This window comes from Lepidochelys olivacea (genome assembly GCF_965140295.1).
Source record: "Lepidochelys olivacea isolate rLepOli2 genome assembly, chromosome: 2".
NCBI classification, from domain to species: Eukaryota; Metazoa; Chordata; order Testudines; family Cheloniidae; genus Lepidochelys; species Lepidochelys olivacea.
In genome coordinates this window covers 154,038,717-154,059,041 of record NC_140412.1, presented here as the reverse complement: position 1 = coordinate 154,059,041, position 20,325 = coordinate 154,038,717, and the positions used below count along the sequence as shown (strand labels likewise).

At 43.6% G+C, this 20,325-nt stretch overlaps 1 protein-coding gene across 2 annotated transcripts in view; it reads left to right on the top strand.

Annotated features, from left to right (window-relative positions):
- The window catches only part of ELP2 (elongator acetyltransferase complex subunit 2), a 123,126-nt gene that overhangs the window by 10,708 nt on the left and 92,093 nt on the right, over positions 1-20,325 (top strand). Inside the window, exons 4-5 of one of the 2 annotated variants that reach the window (XM_084619571.1) lie at positions 2,295-2,451; positions 4,670-4,747. In XM_084619571.1, the coding sequence (XP_084475697.1) occupies positions 2,295-2,451; positions 4,670-4,747 (235 nt within the window). The remainder of the gene's footprint in view (positions 1-2,294; positions 2,452-4,669; positions 4,748-20,325) is intronic. The other variant, XM_084619572.1, reaches the window with a different exon arrangement.

Here is a 20,325-nt window from a genome sequence, read left to right as displayed (position 1 = left end):
CCGGGGGGCAGTCAGGGGACAGGGAGCGGGGGGGGTTGGATGGGTCGGGAGTTCTGAGGGGTCAGTCAGGGAGTGGGAAGTAGGTGGGGTTTGGATCGGGGGCAGGACCAGGCTGTTTGGGGAGGCACAGCCTGCCCTACCTGGCCCTCAATAGCAAGTTCAATACAACGCAGTTTCACCTTGAACATGGTAGGATTTTTTTTGGCTCCCGAGGACCGCGTTGTATCGGGGTAGAGGTGTAGTTCTGTTTGTCTGGCACAGCATTCCTGTATCTCTCTTCACTCTTCTCTAGTTGGATCTAGTGAATCCACAACTGGAATACAGCATTTATTTAATGGGACTTTTATTACCAGAGGAATAGACAAATTGTGAGGAGTGTGGAAAAGATGGTTTGAAGGCTGCAAGGGTTTAAACCTTGTTGAATACGAAGTTATACCTAACACAGTCCTGAAGTGGATTATGGAAATTCAAAAATTTGATTTCAGTCAGAATCAGTCTCCCACTTGGTTGAAAAAAGAGGATTTGAAAAAAGAAATTTGCATCCAGTATGAGGAGGGCTATGATCAAAATGTAGCATGTATTTTGCACAAGAGTACAGAGAGGCACTAAATTTACAAAAGCAATTGAAGGAAGGTTTTGAAGGAGTTTGACAGATTGCAGACTTTTCCATTCTCGGTGGAAGTCTCAGTTTAGCTAATTAACCAAAACCTGAAATGAGAACCATAGAAGGATGAAGTAATAATAATAATCCAAAAAGACAGAGATGTTATAGAACCTTTCTCTTACTTAAATAACGTGACTGATCACAAATACAAATGTAAATGGTTGAGCTCCGAACGTGAAGGAGAGGCTGAAATGTGACTGATGGACCTTAAGCCAGAGTGTGTTCCTGATCTTCTAGCATTTAGAGATTTCTGTCCCAAAGTACGTGTGTCAAGGAGGTTGTCGGGGTTGTTTGCATCACAGTGGTGGAAAACAGTGGGACTAAGTTATAGAAGGTGTAATAATTGAATTCAGAACTTAGTCAATTTTCAAAAGACCTACACTATGTTTAGCCAGACCACTGTCAATCAAGCATTTTTAATATGTTTGAATTGGTTTTCATGAAACTGTGTAATAGGCTAGATTAAGATAAGGTGCCAGGTGTTTCTGTGGGTGGATAACAAATGCTAGGCCTAACTAGTTACAGGATTGCAAGCTTTTTTTTTTCGGTCCGTGGGTATCATGTGATTATGAAATGTATCAGTCATGGTATGTTTGTGTTTAATTTCATAAATTCTTTATGGCTTTTAAATTTTTTTTGGGGGGAAACAGTTTGAATTGCAGAAAATTACAGCAAGCCTGTATTAAGAAGTTGTTGGACACTAAATATGCACTCAGGGCAAGTCTACACTGCAGTGCTACATCAATGCAGCTGCACTGATGCTGTGCATCCGGTGAAGATGCACTATGCCTACGGGAGAGCACTCTCCAGTCGGCATAATTACTCCACCTCAGCGAGAAGCGGAAGCTATGTTGGTGGGAGAGTGTCTCTCACCAACACAGCGCTAGTGTGGACAGTGCGAAACTTGCGTTGCTTGGGGGTGTGTGTGTGGGAGCTTTTTCAGAACCCTTGAGTGACGTAAGTTAGATTGACTTAAGCGGTAGTGTAGATATGCCCTCAGCTATACTCATTGTTCCAAGTCTCCTTCAGTAATGTACTCCACATTCTTATAAGCCTTTTGGAAAAGAAACTTCCTTGATAAGTTCTGCAGTTATCATTAAATAGCTTTTTCTAATGATCTCGTTATGACAAGGGCTCTGTGTCTGTCACAGAGGTCGCAGAAGTCACAGATTCCATGACTTTCAGTGACCACTGTGACTTCTCAGGGGCCAGTGTAGGTGACACCCCCCCCCCGATTTAGTCACAGGTATTTTTAGAGAAAGTCATGGACAGGTCATGGCCCATGAATTTTTGTTTATTGCCCGTGACCTGTCCATGGCTTTTACTAAAAATACCTGTGACTAAATTGTTGCCTTAATTATGACATCTGTAAGCTGTAAAATTTCCTTTTAAGAAATACATAAACATATACTGTAATCAAGTTACCTCTGTCATTTTTTTCAAGGCTGAATGTACTTACCTCGGCAAGCTAGCCCATATAAGTTGTTAGTTTTCATATTTAACTGTTACGGTGCTCTTCTAAACATTTCCAAGAATTTAAATGTCTACATGCCTGAAAGTTTCATGTTTTCTGTTAAATGTTTTATCTTTATTCTTTGTTTAATCTTATGTAACTTTCTGTCATGTTCAGCTTGTGAAATGCATTCATCTTGAAGGCCATACAGAAGCTGTTTGTGCTGTGGATGCTGTCTACCAGACAGATGAGTCAAAAACAGAGTTAAATCTTCTAATAGCTTCTGCCGCTTCTGACTCTACTGTCAGAATCTGGTCCAAACGAGGTTCAGAAGGTAACTTTCCTTACTGTTAATACTGTAGACACGACGGGATGGCTGAAAGACCAACTGTAAAAATGGATGAATGTATACATGTTCAAGTGCCTCTATTACACTAAAGTCTCTGAATAACCTCTGCTAAAGACTGGGTGTCAGCTGGATTCTGTTTCTTCAGAACAGTCATTCAGTCAGACCTCTACAAATTCATTGAAAGCCAGGGGATTGCACTGTTGTAACTGAAGATCTTATTTGCTCTGCAGAACTATTGGCATTGATGTAAAATAGAATCCACCCTGGGTCTAGGCTGAATTTGCAAGGATGGCAGTTAGAAAAAACACCTTTCTCATATCCTGCAGTGTGAAGTGTTTGGCATCCACTTTTCCTTGTTGTATGAAGGCACACTAATAATTTTGGCAGCATGCAGGGGCTAGGACTGCACCTTTTTTGCGGTTCTCCAGTGTTCTTTGCCTTTGAGTCCATGCAGGGGGCAGACCAAGGATCTCTGCTTGTGGCAGGGCTTTGGGGATTCTTTTCAAGCCTCAAAAGAAAAATGAGGTAAAAGCAATTTTCCTGACTTGAAACAAAACAAGCAACCCCCCATTCCCCACTCAAACAAACAGAGTTTCCTGGGCTCCTTTTAACCAGGGATTCTAGGAGTCATCTCTTCATGAACTGCTTCTTACCAACGGGAGATATCTTGCACCTAGGCAATGCCTGAGGGGAGCAAGAAGCACCTTTCTGCTTCTCCATACTGCAGCTGGGGCTACATGGACCAGAAGGCCTCAGGTGCAGGATCTCCTTGGACACAGCAGAGAATGACCAGGAGGCACAGGGAAAGCTAGGTGTTTGTTCTGTCCTCCCAAGCCTTCAGAAGGAGGAAGGTAGCATTCTGGGCCAGCTCGAAGACAAGGTCTGCATTGAGCTGCTTGATTGGTTGGCTGCTCTCTCCTCTGCATTGGGAATGATGGGTTGCTTACCTTAGGATGAGTAGCCTGATTTTACAGACAGCGTAGCAGACTAGTGTAGCTAAATGTCTGAGATTTTGGTTTTCCATATTAGAGATCTATCTTCTATTCCCAGCTTATGTAGCCTTTCAGTGACACCTTGCTTAATAATAATGATTGTGAAGGGTACAGAATTGTTAGCGGCAATCGGTAGAAGAGTGAGTCTAGAACTTGTAATTTCCTGATTCCCAGTTGTGGGTTTTTGTTTTGTAATGTAGAGCCTAGAGGTCCCAATCGGAGATCAGGGCCCCATTGTAATAAGCATTGTGTGCACACAGAACAAAAAGTCAATCTCTGCCCTAAGAACTTAGTCTTAATAGACAAGCTAATCAAATAATAATAGATAACATACAAGCAAAATGTTGAGGTACAAAACTTGATGGTTATTTGGTGGTGGTTTCTAGTTTTCTCAAACTAGTCACCTTCTCCATGCCCCATGTACATCCACCCCAGGCAACCTGCACCACTATTTCTCATCCAAAGAGATCTCCCTTTAACCTGACCACCTCAGAGAAATAACTTCTTCCCTAGACTAAATGAGCAGGGAACTGCCTAAGCAGAACTCCCCACCCCAGAAAACAACCCCCCCATCTTCCTGCGCAAACATTCTAAATTCTCTACATGTCTTTCCCCGCATTGCCACACTCTAGCAGCAGCAGGGCTGAGCATCTGTTCCTAATCCTGCCCCTGATATATGGGGGAGCTCTTCCCTTAGTGTTGCCTTTAGTTTAGGGTGCTGAGCCATTTGGACCACTGCTGGGTCTGTAGGGTGGTGGTGGGGAACTGTGGCTCATCTCTCTCTTCCTCCTGCCTCTGCAGCTGCTCTGGTAGAAGACGGGCTAAATTTCTGCCCCAGTGCAGTGAATGCATGCTGCAGTGATGGGGCCCATCCAGAGAGGGATTTAGAACATGCATTGCTGTTGTTGTGCTGCTAAAATTAAACTGTACAATATAAGATGCTGTGGGAAATAACTTTTAATAGCTTATAATTCAGATCTCAATGGATTTTACTGGGGCCAGCAAAAGGCACCTCCCTGATTCCATGGAGGTCCCCTGCCAAAGATCAAATGTTTCCTGCAACCAATGGAGGTAACAGCTTCAAAGTGGGGTGCATGATTTTTTTTTGTAATGGAAAGTGTTAACCAACCAAAACATAAGTGTGCTGCCGTCTCCCCCTACAACATTAATTTGGTAGAGTGAGTTCAGCATTCTTTACTCTCAATTTTCAGCTAACTGCCTTCAGACCCTAGAATTTGGAAATGGATTTGTTATGGATGTCAGCTTATCCTTCTTACCTGGCAGTGATGGTAAGTACAGCCACATATCCTGAACGCTTAGTCCTGGAGAAATGACGGATTTTTTAAAACAGTGGTTGATGTGCCTTGAAAAACAGTGTTTTCATTTAGCTAATTTCGGATACACATAATATATGAATAATCATATCTAAATTAAAAAGAAACCACCCTGAGCTTCACGTCTGAATAGATTTAATTTGGACGTTAGTAGTAAGAACAAAGTTGCTTAGTTGTAGTGCTTCCAAAACAGTCTTGATAGAGCATGTATTATATGTCAATTTAGTTGCAATCTGAGGCAGAAGTCAGTTATAGATTCATAAAGTTAGGTCAAGATATAAGCACCCCAGCAATGGTAGGATGGAGTTAAGCTCCTTTGGAAGGGAGGAACAGTACCTGTAGCACCCTGAAGCAATTGTATAAATTTCATAATTTTTTTTTTAAAGACCAAAATGACCATTTAAATCATTTAACCTCCTGCCTAACACAGGCCATAGAACATCACCCAATACTTTGTGTCATGTTCTATTATTATTATTAACTATTATCTGATATTTGTGTTATAGTAGCTTCTAGGAGTCCCATTGTGCTAGGCACTGTATACAGAGTCTGAGACAATCTTGGCCTCAAAGTTTACAATCTAAGTAGACAAGACAGAAAAAGATTGTGTGGCAGAGATATAACACAAACAGTGAACAGTGTGATTGTCTGCAAATATCATGTGAGTTCATGATTTTTTTGGGGGGGTGGGTTTTGTTGTGATTAGAATAGCTAAACAAACATAGGAAGGGATAAGGGATGTTGCAGGAAGTGGGGTAAGGCAATCAGAAAGGAAGATGAGGCGGGCAAGGGGATAGCATAAGGGAGAAGTGGGACAAGAGCAGAGCTATATGAGTGTGGGGTGCAGTGAGATGAAGAGGGTGGGAGGGAGGGAATTGAATTAAACTGCCAAATTAATGTAAAAGAGAGAGTGTCCAGAGTAAAAATTGTGGGAAGCAGGTGTAGGAAGTAGCACTGACAACATCCTTCGTGTCTGATGGTCCCTGCTGCAGCGGCTTGACTCTGCCTCTGCTGGCTGAGTCTCTTGGTGGGTCCTTTATGAGTTTGTCTATCCCAAGATCTTGTGAATGGGAGGAGGCTGGATGGAGCTTAGTGTTTGTGGAGTAGGTTTTTCCCCGTGCATAGTTGTATGCCCAGTGATATTGGGGGCGGAATATGTTATGAGCAAGACATGGGTGGTCTGGCCTAGCAAGTAGAACCAGGAATCAGGCTTAATGGTTGGAGACAAGAGTCAAGCCAAGGGTCAGAACTGAAGTCAGGAGACAAGACAGAGTCAGGAGTCACACAAGCCAGGGATCAGAGCCAGAGTTGGGAGTCAGGAGTTGGAGCAACCTGAGATGCATTTTCTATTGCTACGTCTGGCAGGGATCCGTTTTGTTGCACAGATGCTTCCTGGAACTCCTCCTGGGCTGAAATACAGCGCATGGTCTAGCCATGAGGGAAACTGTCAGCCTGGCCTTCCGAGGTGGTACTTCCTGTGGTATTTATCTCCACAGGATTTGTGTGGTAATGCATGACACCCTACTATAGCTGCCAGGTAACAGCATGGAGGCATTAGCCATCCCGCAGACCTGGGTTCCAGTCCTATCCCTGCAGAACCTCACATCGCACCCCCTTTTGGGGTGCACATATGGCATTGCTGGACCAAGGTGTTTTTATGAAAGGTGAGGTGCATGGAGGTCAGGTGGTTCCCAGGACCATTTTTGAGGGCCATAGTCTTTCCAGTCAATGAGATACCATAGTTTGCTCCAATTTGTCTTGCAGTCAAGCACTTCATGGACTACATACTCTCTGTAGTCCGGGACATGTACTGGTGAGGGAGGAGGTTAGGTTTAGGGAGAATGGATCTCCATGTAGGGTTTCAGGAGCGACACGTGGAAGACAGGGTGTAACTCGAGGGATCTAGACAGGCAAAGTTTGAAGGTAACTGTGTTGATTTGTTAACTGATTTGGTATGGCCTGAGGAACTGGTGATGGAGTTTGTAGGATGGCCTGTCTGCGCAGAGTTGTTCTGTGGAAAGCTGCACCTCTTGGCATACTGAAAAAGTTGGCTACTGACAGTCCGATATCACTGTGGGCTTTCTTTGCTTCCTCAAAGTAGCCTCTTACCACTTCTTGGACCTGGTGAATCTGTTGAATCCAGTCAGTGACTGTTGGGTTTGGGGAAGCTGTAGGTAATGGTGGGTGGATCCAAGGGTGAAAACATGTTGTATATCCAAATTCCGCATAGGACAGTAGTGTGGACCTGTAGCTCTGGTGATAATTGACAAAGCATTGTGGGTAGTGTACTAATGTTTGGTTTACCCTCTCTGATTGGCTATCTGTCTATGGGTGGTACACTAAAGAGATGTAAGTGTGGGCTCCAAGTAGCTGGAGGGCCTTGTGCTGGGAATGTGATATGAACTGTGGGACTCAATCTGAAATAACCTAGTCCAAGAGCCCCTGGAGGTAGACGATATATTTCGCTAGGAGCTGAGCTGTTTCTTTGGAGAAAGGTAGGTGAATGTAGAGGATGAAATGTGTCATCTTGGTAAATTGGTCCACAACAGTTGTGATTACCGTGTGGCCACTGGACTCAGGGAGTTGCACAATAAAATCCAGGGTGATGACTACCCAGGGCCTGGGCAGGAGAATGCTCAAGAGTTTGTACCCTGGTATGTTGATACTTGCATACAAGTCACAGGACTTGACTTAAGCCTGTATCACAGCTTGTGTTCGGCATTACCAGAAGAAACAGGAGGGTTAGTGATAAGTTATAAGGTAACTGAAATACCCTGCTAGGGGAGTGTTGGTGTCCCAAATGTGTCACCTCTGTTGTGGGAAGCTCTAGAGGGACGTGTGTTCAGTCACATATATTATCCCACCCCACGTGTCATGATGTCCCTTGTCCTTAGCTCTTTGGGAAAGATCACTTTCCTTGAAGCCGAATGGATTAGGCTTAGATCTTGGTGAATGGCAGCATTCAGTAAATTATGAGGCTTGAGAATGGAAGGCAGCTTCTGGCTAGGTATTTCTGGGGCTACATAATAATTCCCCCTTTTGGAATAGTTCATTGACCTTACCATTTTTGGCCCCTGGGCAGTAGGTGATGGTGAAGTTGAAGTGGGAGAAGAATACAAGTCATCTGAGTTGCCTCTGGTTCAGTACTCTGGTTTTGTGTAGATATTCAAGGTTTATGAGGTCCGTATAGACCTGTACTAGATGTTGCATTCCTTGGGGGTAGTGATGCCACTCCTCAAAAGTGGCTTAGATTGCCAGGAGTTCCTTGTCCAAGATCTCATAATTTTGCTCATTGGTGGTGAGTTTCCAGAACAAGTAGGTATACAGATGTAATGACTCTTTGAGATGATATGTGTGACAGAGCACTGCCCTGATTGTCATGTTGGATGCATCAGCTTCCATGATAAAGGCTTGTGTGGGGTCTGGGTGTACCAGGACAGGAGCAATGGTGAAGATGAGTTTGTTATTTGAATGCTTGCTGGGGTTTTGGAGGACCAAATAAATCTGGTATTTTTATAAATGAGGGTGGTCACAGGTGCTAATTGCCCTGAAAAGTCTGTGATGAAACACCAATAGTGAAGCCTAAGAAGCAGGTTTACTGAGGCCTTGGCCAATTGCAAATGGTCTCCACCTTTTTTTGATCCTTCCTGATACCTTCTGGGGATAGAATAAACCGTAGGAACTCCATGGAGGGTTGATCGAAAACGCATTTTTCCAATTTTGCATAAGACTGTGTTGACTTTTCTTTTAGGTCGGCTCTAACGTGGTGAGTGTGCTTCTTGGGATTTCCTGAGGAGATGAGTATCTCATTGAGATAGATATTTCTAAGACATCTTGGACCAATATGTTGTCTTTAACAAAATACTGGGAGGTTGCAGGGCATTCTTCAGTTCAAACGGCATCGCTAAATGCTCAAAGTCACTGTAGTGGGTACAGAATGCAGTTTTCCATTCATCCCCTGCCCAAATACATACTAGTTTAGTAAATAGCCGAGCAGATCTAATGCAGTCTAACTGTTCAAGTATTAAAGGTAAGGAATATTGGTTCCTGATCTCCACTTGGTTCAAGGACCAATAGTCCATGGGATCAGAGTCCCAGTAGGAGATCGGCTCATAAGCCCTTGACCAGGTTTCCTTGGAGGTATGTGCACAGGATAGCCAATTCAGGCTTGAATAGTGCATGGATTTGACTATATGGAGCCTTCACCCCAGGCTGCAGATTTGTGGGGCAGTTGTAGTTCCGGCGTGGAGGCAGGTGTCCATGTTCTCAAACGTCCATGCTGGGTTGGTCTGCCCAGGTCTGAAGACTTGTTGCTAGCCATCTGCAGGCAGACACATTGGCAGAATTCAGAGGGGAAGCTGATTTTTTTTATTGTTATTCCCATGATAGGGTGTGAGGATTGTGGAGAGCCAACAACATTATATCAAGAATCAGTGGGGAAGATATCTTGCCAAATGCAGCCTCTCTCTGTGTCCTTCGATGATGGCTTCCAAAGATGTGGTCTCTTTCACCACTGGGCCTGAGGACAGGAGGAACACTTCTTTGTATTAATGAGGTGAAGGGTGCAGTTTGCCTATATCGGTGTTCGTAGGGCTCGAGCTATAATGTCATCTTTAAAGTAATTGGCAGCACCTGAATTATAAGGGCCCACTGTGGGGATATCTGTCAGATCTTGCCCAGAATGCATAGTTGTAATCATACCTTGAAGGTGTGGAGAGGACCTGTGTGGCTGAGGGCATATCTCAGTCAGGACTTGGGGGGTTGTTCTGGCGTATAACGTCTTGGTCATGCGTAGGCTGGCCCCTGACTGCCTCAGTTACTTTCAACTGCAGTAGCAGATGGACCGGGAAGCTCACTGGTTCCTCTAACCTGGATTTGTCAGCACATTGCATTCCCAAAGGTGATGCTGCCTTAGTTTTGATAGATTTCAATTAGTTCTTTTAAATAATGTTCTTGATTCGGTTCCTTGTTTGGTCCAAGTTGTTTCTTGACTTTAGCAAAGCTTTTGACACGGTCTCCCACAGTATTCTTGTCAGCAAGTTAAGGAAGTATGGGCTGGATGAATGCACTATAAGGTGGGTAGAAAGCTGGCTAGATTGTCGGGCTCAAAGGGTAGTGATCAATGGCTCCATGTCTAGTTGGCAGCCGGTATCAAGTGGAGTGCCCCAAGGGTCGGTCCTGGGGCCGGTTTTGTTCAATATCTTCATAAATAATCTGGAGGATGGTGTGGATTGCACTCTCAGCAAATTTGCGGCTGATACTAAACTGGGAGGAGTGGTAGATACGCTGGAGGGGTGGGATAGGATACAGAAGGACCTAGACAAATTGGAGGATTGGGCCAAAAGAAATCTGATGAGGTTCAATAAGGATAAGTGCAGGGTCCTGCACTTAGGATGGAAGAATCCAATGCACCGCTACAGACTAGGGACCGAATGGCTAGGCAGCAGTTCTGCAGAAAAGGACCTAGGGGTGACAGTGGACGAGAAGCTGGATATGAGTCAGCAGTGTGCCCTTGTTGCCAAGAAGGCCAATGGCATTTTGGGATGTATAAGTAGGGGCATAGCGAGCAGATCGAGGGACGTGATCGTTCCCCTCTCTTCGACATTGGTGAGGCCTCATCTGGAGTACTGTGTCCAGTTTTGGGCCCCACACTACAAGAAGGATGTGGATAAATTGGAGAGAGTCCAGCTAAGGGCAACAAAAATGATTAGGGGTCTAGAACACATGAGTTATGAGGAGAGGTTGAGGGAGCTGGGATTGTTTAGCCTGCAGAAGAGAAGAATGAGGGGGGATTTGATAGCTGCTTTCAACTACCTGAAAGGGGGTTCCAAAGAGGATGGCTCTAGACTGTTCTCAGTGGTAGCAGATGACAGAATGAGGAGTAATGGTCTCAAGTTGCAGTGGGGGAGGTTTAGATTGGATATTAGGAAAAACTTTTTCACTAAGAGGGTGGTGAAACACTGGAATGCGTTACCTAGGGAGGTGGTAGAATCTCCTTCCTTAGAGGTTTTTAAGGTCAGGCTTGACAAAGCCCTGGCTGGGATGATTTAACTGGGAATTGGTCCTGCTTCGAGCAGGGGGTTGGACTAGATGACCTTCTGGGGTCCCTTCCAACCCTGATATTCTATGATTCTATGATTGATTCTATGATTCCTTTCTTCTTATATGTTGGAACCAAAGGCAAAGAAACTGCAGTTTAAGTGTTGTGCCTCTTACCCTGCTAATTTTCTTGCTTCTACTGGAGATATGTATTGTTTTGGTTTGTTTGAGGAAGGTCATTTACCTTGTTGCTTTATATACAGCCCTGTTACTCTGAGGGCCAGAAAGGAGCATCAGAATCTACAAATGCAGGGAGACTGGCCTTAGTTCCAACTCCTAAGGAGACTAAAAAGGCTAGCCAACTTCCAGCTTACTCATCCCCTTCCTTAATTAGAGCCAAACTGAAGGTGTTTGTTCATTATGAATCCGACCAAGCATAAACTTTTGGCCTCACAGGCATATGCCTCTACTGAAAGAGCAAATTTCAGGGATCCAGTACTTCAGATTTTGCACACTCAAGTGCAAAAGCATCCCTATTAAGAGTCTGTGCTTAAAAGTCAGAGCAACAGCAAAAGGGGTATTAAGGGCCAGTGTCATCCTTCCCTGAATTGGTTCCAGGCTTGAGAACTCATCAGAAGCCTGATAAGACACCTGATGCTTTCTTAGAGCCATTGATTCCTATTGGATCCATGATTACAGTGGTGGCTTAGGTTCCTGGTAAACACTTGGAACACTGTCATTTAGTTACCCTCATGCAACACCAGATAAGTTATCTTTGGTGATTTAGGGTAAAGGAAAGAAGTATAATGTGGTGGGTCTGGTTCCTCTTCCTTCTTCCCCTCCTCCAGGAAAGAAAAAGAAAAATGTAAGTCTAAACTATTTTCTTACCTACGCAGTCCTCTCTGGAGATATGAGAACCTCCCCATAGAACCCGCTACTCGTTCGCTTTGGAAATGTGTCACACAGTTTTGAGCTTTTTGCTTAACCAGGTTGTTCTTGTTGCCTTGGAAACTGCCTTAGATTGACACTGATCTGGAATCAGGCTACTACTGGCCTGATACCTTTCCTTGCCATTGCCCTCCCAGAAAATGGACCAGGGAACCTCTCATAACTGGCCATTCTCCTATAGTTTTTCACAAAGAAAGTGATCTTTCATATACTCCCAAATTTTCTCCCCAAAATGATAATGGAATTCCATCTTAAACAGTCCATAAACTTGCCAGTATTTTTTTCCGAGGCCACACTGTCACTCAGGTGAAGTGAACTACACACACTGGATGCTAGGAGAGCATTAGCCTTTTGTTTGAATAGGACTAAGTAACACAGGAAATCATCTGGACTGTTTGTTCCTTATGGGGAAAAGAGGAAAGGGTAGGTACTCACATTCCCACACCTAAGTGGTTTAGACTGTGTATTGAAAAGTTTTATAACACACACCTCTGTTCCTCTTCCAGAAGGGCTTACTTGACTAGGGCCAAAGTTGCTTCTGTGGTTTATCTTTGACGTAATCCAATATTAGAAATTTGTAGAGTTGCTACTTGGAGCTCAACTCATACTTTCACAAAACATTATTCCTTAGATCTGGCATTTAGGTTGGTATGCAGAATTTGGTAATCTGTATTTCAGTCAATTTAACGGCATCTCCTCGTCCCACCTTCCGAAAAGAAGAGTGCTTCCTCAGCGTTCACAGAGTGAGCTGGAATTCCTGTTTAACAAGTTAGAAATTAATAGTTTTCAGTTTAGACAGTGTCATTCTAGTAGTACAGGGGCCTGGAGAAAAACCTGACCTACCCCAGCGTCCCCTATACAGGGTTGCGTAGCATACCCAAGACCCCAAACTCTAAGATCTGCCTAGCCTGCCTTCCTGGTCATCAACCTCCACAACACACATCTCTGTCTGCCTACTGAGTATAATATCTGACGGTCCTTTTCTTGGCAAACTTGTCAAGCCTGTGACTTCAGACTTAGAAGATTCCTGATGGACTTCATCTGAGTGGGGAAGGAAATAGACGTCTAGGATGGAGGCTGGCACAACTGATTAAGAGAGCTTTAAACTAGGAATTTGAGGGAGATGGTTGGGAGATGTCCAGGTAATCTCCACACCAGATTTTAGCATTGAGAGGGAAGAAAACAAAGTAAGAAAGGATACAGCCGTAGGTAGGAGAATGGTATCCACACTGCCCTTCCTCCTTATGTCCAATCTACTAGGTCATACTGGTGGTAGAATGTCCGTGCCTGATAGGGTAAAGAATGTGAGCGAGGCCAAGCAGCAAAAATTAGGATGTTTGTACACCAATGCGAGAAGCCTAGGGAACAAAATGGAGGAACTAGAGCTACTGGTGCAGGAAGTGAAACCAGATATTATAGGGATAACAGAAGCATGGTGAAATAGTAGTCATGACTGGAGTATGGGTATTGAAGGGTATGTGCTGTTTAGGAAAGACAGAAATAAAGGTAAAGGTGGTGGAGTAGCATTGTATATCAATGATGAGGTAGACTGTAAAGAAATAGGAAATGATGGAATGGATAAGACAGAGTCCGTCTGGGCAAAAATCACATTGGGGAAGAAAACTGTCCCCTGTGATAGTGCTTGGGGTGTGCTATAGACCGCCAGGATCTAATTTGGATATGGATAGAGCCCTCTTTAATGTTTTTAATGAAGTAAATACTAATGGAAACTGCGTGATCATGGGAGACTTTAACTTCCCAGATATAGACTGGAGGACAAGTGCTAGTAATAATAATAGGGCTCAGATTTTCCTAGATGCGATAGCTGATGAATTCCTTTATCAAGTAGTTGCTGAACCAACAAGAGGGGATATCATTTTAGATTTGGTTTTGGTGAGTAGCGAGGACCTCATAGAAGAAATGGTTGTAGGGGACAACCTTGGTTCAAATGATCGTGAACTAATTCAGTTCAAGCTGAATGGAAGGATAAACAAAAATAAATCTGCAACTAGGGTTTTTGATTTCAAAAGGGCTGACTTTCAAAAATTAAGGAAATTAGTCAGGGAAGTGGATTGGACTGAAGAATTTGTGGATCTAAAAGCAGAGCAGGCCTGGGATTACTTCAAGTCAAAGCGGCAGAAGCGATCGGAAGCCTGCATCCCAAGATATGGGAAAAAATTCATAGACAGGAGTTGTATACCAAGCTGGATGAGCAAGCATTTCAGAGAGGTGATTAAGAAAAAGCAGAAAGCATACAGGGAGTGGAAGATGGGAGGGATCAGCAAGGAAGGCTACCTTAGTGAGGTCAGAACATGTAGGGATAAAGTGAGAGGCTAAAAGTCAAGTAAAGTTGGACCTTGCAAAGGGAATTAAAACCAATAGTAAAAGGTTCTATAGCCATATAAATAAAAAGAAAACAAAGAAAGAAGAAGTGGGACCGCTAAACAGTGAGGATGGAGTAGAGGTTAAGGATAATCTAGGCATGGCCCAATATCTAAACAAATACTTTGCCTCAGTCTTTAATGAGGCTAATGAGGATCTTAGGGATAATGGTAGCATGACAAATGGGAATGAGGATATGGAGGTAGATATTACCAGTTCCGAGGTAAAAGCGAAATTCGAACAGCTTAATGGGGACTGAATCAGGGGCCCCAGATAATCTTCATCCAAGAATATTAAAGGAATTGGCACATGAAATTGCAAGCCCATTAGCAAGAATTTTTAATGAATCTGTAAACTCAGGGGTTGTACCGTATGACTAGAATATTGCTAACATAGTTCCTATTTTTAAGAAAGAGAAAAAAGGTGATCCGGGTAACTGGAGGCCTGTTAGTTTGACATCTGTAGTATGCAAGGTCTTGGAAAAAATTTTGAAGGAGAAAGTAGTTAAGGACATTGAGGTCAATGGTAAATGGGACAAAATACAACATGGTTTTACAAAAGGTAGATCGTGCCAAACCAACCTGATCTCCTTCTTTGAGAAAGTAACAGATTTTTTAGACAAAGGAAACGCAGTGGATCTAATTTACCTAGATTTTACTAAGGTGTTTGATACCGTGCCACATGGGGAATTATTAGTTAAATTGGAAAAGATGGGGATCAATATGAAAATTGAAAGGTGGATAAGGAATTGGTTAAAGGGGAGACTACAGCGGGTCATACTGAAAGGCGAACTGTCAGGCTGGAGGGAGGTTACCAGTGGAGTTCGGTTTTGGGACCAATCTTATTTAATCTTTTTATATCTGACCTTGGCACGAAAAGTGGGAGTGTGCTAATAAAGTTTGCGGATGACATGAAGCTGGGAGGTATTGCCAATTCAGAGAAGGACCGGGATATCATACAGGAAGATCTGGATGACCTTGTAAACTGGAGTAATAGTAATAGGATGAAATTTAATAGTGAGAAGTGTAAGGTCATGTATTTAGAGATTAATAACAAGAATTTTAGTTATCAGCTGGGGACGCATCAATTGGAAGTAACGGAGGAGGAGAAGGACCTTGGAGTACTGGTTGACCACAGGATGACTATGAGCCACCAATGTGATATTGCTGTGAAAAAAGCTAATGCGGTCTTGGGATGCATCAGGCGAGGTATTTCCAGTAGAGATAAGGAGGTGTTAGTACCGTTATACAAGGCACTAGTGAGACCTCATCTGGAATTCTGTGTTCAGTTCTGGTCTCTCATGTTTAAGAAGGATGAATTCAGACTGGAACAGGTACAGATAAGGGCTACTAGGATGATCCGAGGAATGAAAACCTGTCTTCTGAAAGGAGACTTAAGGACCTTGGCTTGTTTAGCCTAACCAAAAGAAAGCTGAGGGGAGATATGATTGCTCTCTATAAATATATCAGAGGGATAAATACCAGGGAGGGAGAGGAATTATTTAAGCTCAGCACCAATGTGGACACAAGAACAAATGGTTATAAACTGGCTATCAGGAAGTTTAGACTTGAAATTAGGCGAAAGTTTCTAACCATCAGAGGAGTGAAGTTCTGGAGCAGTCTTCCAAGAGAAGCAGTGGGGTCAAAAGACCTATCTGGCTTCAGGGTTAAGCTTGATAAGTTTATGAAGGAGATGGTATGATGGGATAACATGATTTTGGCAATTAATTGATCTTTAACTATTCATGGTAAATAGGCCCAATGGCCTGTGATGGGATGTTAGATGGGGTGGAATCTGAGTTACTACAGAGAATTCTTTCCTGGGTATCTGGCTGGTGAATCTTGACCACGTGCTCAGGGTTCAGCTGATTTGCCATATTTGGGGTTGGGAAGGAATTTTCCTCCAGGGCAGATTGGAAGAGGCTCTGGGGCTTTTTCACCTTGCTCTGTAGAATGGGGCACGAGTCACTTTCTGGAGGCTTCTCTGCACCTTGAAGTCTTTAAACCATGATTTGAGAACGTCAATAGCTCAGACATAGGTGAAAGGTTTATCGCAGGAGTGGGTGGGTGAGATTCTGTGGCCTGCATTGTGCAGATGATCATAATTGTCCCTTCTGACCTTAATGTCTATGAGTCTATGAGACTGCAGTCCAATCCTCACCCATCAGACCTCCCTGTGCATTGCACAGATGCACCCGGTCTCAGGCTCAGGGACTGCTCAGCAGACTCTTCCAAATACAGCAGACATTAGGTGGCAGGAGCAAACGTTCACAAAAAATGTGAAAAATCTCCCTCCAAGTCTTCAAGTACTGGACTTCCTCTTTGACACCCTCAAAGTTGGCTGAGACTCCACTCCCTGGTCCATGTGGGTCAGGAGCTCACAAAAGGCATGGTTCTGGTTTCTTGACACTGAGAACCACAAATGTCACAAAGCCATCCACAGCCAAATGGATGGCACCGTTCTTGATACTGGTGAGGGAAAGAAGACAGTGGACATTTCCTACACAGACTGTACCTATGCTCAAAGAAAAGGAATGATCAGTACTGAAAACAGCTAATCTGTGCAGGCCAAGAATCAGTAATACTATCAGATCTGGTCTAACCAAGGATGTCCCTGCAACTTTGGTTAGCCACTGTCTGGTACCATTGACTAGCCAAGGAATAATGAGACCACCGATGCCAATAGCACTGCCCACTGACAGAAGCCTCATTCTCCTTCAGTGAGTCCAGAATCAAGGAGAGGGTTTCACCAGCCTTATCAAGGTGGAAGATCAGCCCTGATAGCATCTCCAGGATCGCATGGGCAACTTCCCACTCTCACAGGTAGGGCTACCTGACTTGGGATTGATGGTATCCTCCTCCAGGGGGATCACCCCAGGGACCCAAATAAGGCCAGTGCAAGGGCTCATGGGATCTGTGTGAGACATCCCAAATATGCGAGGTCTCATTGGGAGTCAGGACAGGCTTCTTTACCTGGGGGAGAACCTCAATCTGCCCAGGAACACGCTGAGGAAGAGGAGCAATCCAAACAGCCAGAACCACCCAATTCTGTAGGATTATCATTGTTCTCACCAGATGAGGCCGTCACTCCTGCCTTGCCATTACCACATGATGACTTTATGACCTCTTGAGAATCGCATGCACGCTCTAGATTCCCCTGGAGGAAATACAGGGCACTCTTATAAGGTGCTTGATATCCTCCAGAGTGCTGCTTCCAGTAATGTGGCACTGCCTATTAATGAGGCCACTTTAGAACTGGCTGAGACTGTCTAGCACAGTGGTTCTCAAAGCTGGTCTGCCACTTGTGCAGGGAAAGCCCCTGGCACGTCGGACTGGTTTGTTTACCTGCTGCGTCCGCAGGTTCAGCCAATCGCAGCTTCCACTGGCTGTGGTTCACAGCTCCAGGCCAATGGGGGCTGCGGGAAGGGCGGCCAGCACGTCTGGTCTGGCGCACCAGGGGCTTTCCCTGAACAAGTGGCGGACCGGCTTTGAGAACCACTGGTCTAACATACTCCAGGTACTTGCACCCCCACTCTGAAAAGAATGGAGAATAAATATTCTGTACCATGGAAAGGGACAGAATACTTATTTTCACACCTTGCTCCATACTCTTTTTAGTGGTGCAGGCTGTCATTGAAAGGAACAAGCAACTACCAACCCAGATCTAAACCCACAGACAAGGCTAAATGTCTAGACCTTTTTGAGAGGAAGAACTTCACTTTGGCAAGTATAACAGTTCCGGATAGTGAAGTATCAACCTTTATTATCAAATTATTAGTTTATTAATTACAGTAAGTTCTCTGAATTCACTAAGAAACTGACTTGAGGATAAACTTCAGCTCTAAGCAATTGTTGATAAAGGTAAATTTGCCTGCCAGATTGGCCCCAGGCTTTGTGGGTGCAACAGATACAGCCTCCAGCTCGATGGCAATATCCATAGTTATGAGATGAGTTTCATGGTTCTAATCCTCTAGATTCTCAAAGAAGTCCAATTCACTGTGAGGATCTGCCTTTTGAGGGCGATGATCTATTTAGCGAGAGAACAAATGAATCGTTAAATACGCATCAGATTCCAAGGCCATTTAGTCTGACCTCTTATATCACACAGGTCTTGCCCATAACAGAACTTCCTCAAAATAATTTCTAGAGTATATCTTTTAGAAGAACATCCAATCTTGATTTAAAAATGATCAGTGATGGAGAATTCACCTTGGTAAATTGTTCCAAAATGGTTAATTACTCCATTAAAAATGTGTACCTTATTTCTGGTCTGAACTTGTCTAGCTTCAGCTTCCAGCCATTGGATTGTGGTATGCCTTTCTCTGCTAGATTGAAGAGCCCATTATTAAATGTTTGTTCCCCATGTAGGTACTTCTAGACTATAATGAAGTCACCCCTTAACCTTTTCTTTGTTAAGCTAAATAGGTTGAGCTACTTGAGTTTATAAGGCATGTTTTCTAACCCTTTGATTATTCTTGTGGCTCTTCTTTGAACTCTCTCCAATTTTTCAATATTCTTTTTGAATTGTGGACATCAGAACTGGACACAGTGTTCCATTGGTGGTAGCACCAGTGCCAAATGCAGAGATAAATAACTTCTCTACTCCTACTCTAGATTCCCTTGTTTATGCATTCCAGGATTGCATTGGCTCTTTTGGCCAGGTGTCACACTGGTATCTCATGTTTAGCTGATTATCCACAGTGACCTTCAAATTTTCGAGAGTCACTGCTTCCCAGTATAGAGTCCCCCAACTTATAAGTATGACCCTGCCTTCTTTGTTACTAAATGTATACATTTACTTTTAGCCATAGTAAAATGCATATTATTTGCTTGTGCCTAGTTTGCCAAGTGATCCAGATCTCTCTGTATCAGTGACCTGTCCTCTTCATTATTTACCACTCCACCAATTTGTCGTCTCATCTGCAAACTTTATCAGTGACCATTTTATATTTTCATTCAGGACATCGATAAGCGTTAATTAGTATAAGGCCAAGAACTGATGATTCCTGTTGGTCCATGCTGGAGAAGCACCCACTCAGTGACCATTCCCCATTAACAATTAAGTTTTGAGACCTATCAGTTAGACAGTTTTTAATCCATAATTATGTGTGTCTGCACCATGTTAAGTTTATATTCTAATTTAGTCAAGTGGTACCAAGTCAAACACCCTACCGAAGTCTATTACGTCAACACTATTACCTTCATCAACCAAACAAACTTGTAATCTCATAAAAAAAATAGTAAGTTAGTTTGATAGGATCTATTTTCCGTAAACCCATGTTCATTTTCACTAATTACATTACCTTCATTTAATTCTTTATTAATAGAGTCCTGTGTCAGCTGCTCCATTTTCTTGCCCTTTTTCAAAACTGGCACAACATTTAGCTTTCGGTGCTCCAGGACTTACTGAAAATAAACATTAATGGTCCAGCAAGCTCCTCAGGCAGTTATCTGGACCTGCTGATTTAAAATTTGTCTGACTCTGGTAGCTTCTGTTTAACATCCTCTAGAGATACTAGTAGAATGAAAAGAGTGTAATCACCATATGATGAGACTATACTGTCTGTTTTCCCCCCAATGTTGTTATTGCTCCTCCACAGAGTTCTGACTTTGCTTACTTTGTGGGAAAACCGGATAACAGTGTGTGTGTGTGAAGGGTTACGTTTGTCCCGTTCCCACTCACAAAAAGTTTGATCAGCCACCTCCTTACTAAGATGGGTAGGCTGCCTGGATAAACACGTACTTGGACCCAACAAGAATCCCAATTGCACATAAATGTCTTGGAACTGTGGGCAGTGCAGAAAGTCTGCAAACAATTCCTACTGTTTATCAGACCCTGGACTTTCAAGTCATGTCAGACAACATGACAGCACTTTATTATATCACTGAATTGGGAGGAGCAAGGTCCACCCTTCTTGGTACAGAAGCTGTTAGTATCTGGAACTGGTGCCTCTACCGTCAAGTCACCAGCTTGGCAGTGCTCTTTCCGAGAGTGGCTGACGTCTCAGCAGACATTTCTCTAGAGACCATGAGTGGGAGCTACATAACTCAGTGGTACAGAGCATATTCAAATAGTGGGATTCCAATGGTGAGATCTCTTTGCATCCCCCAAAAAACAATAAATGCCTGGTCTACTGCTCCAGAGTGTTTCTGGGACGCATTACT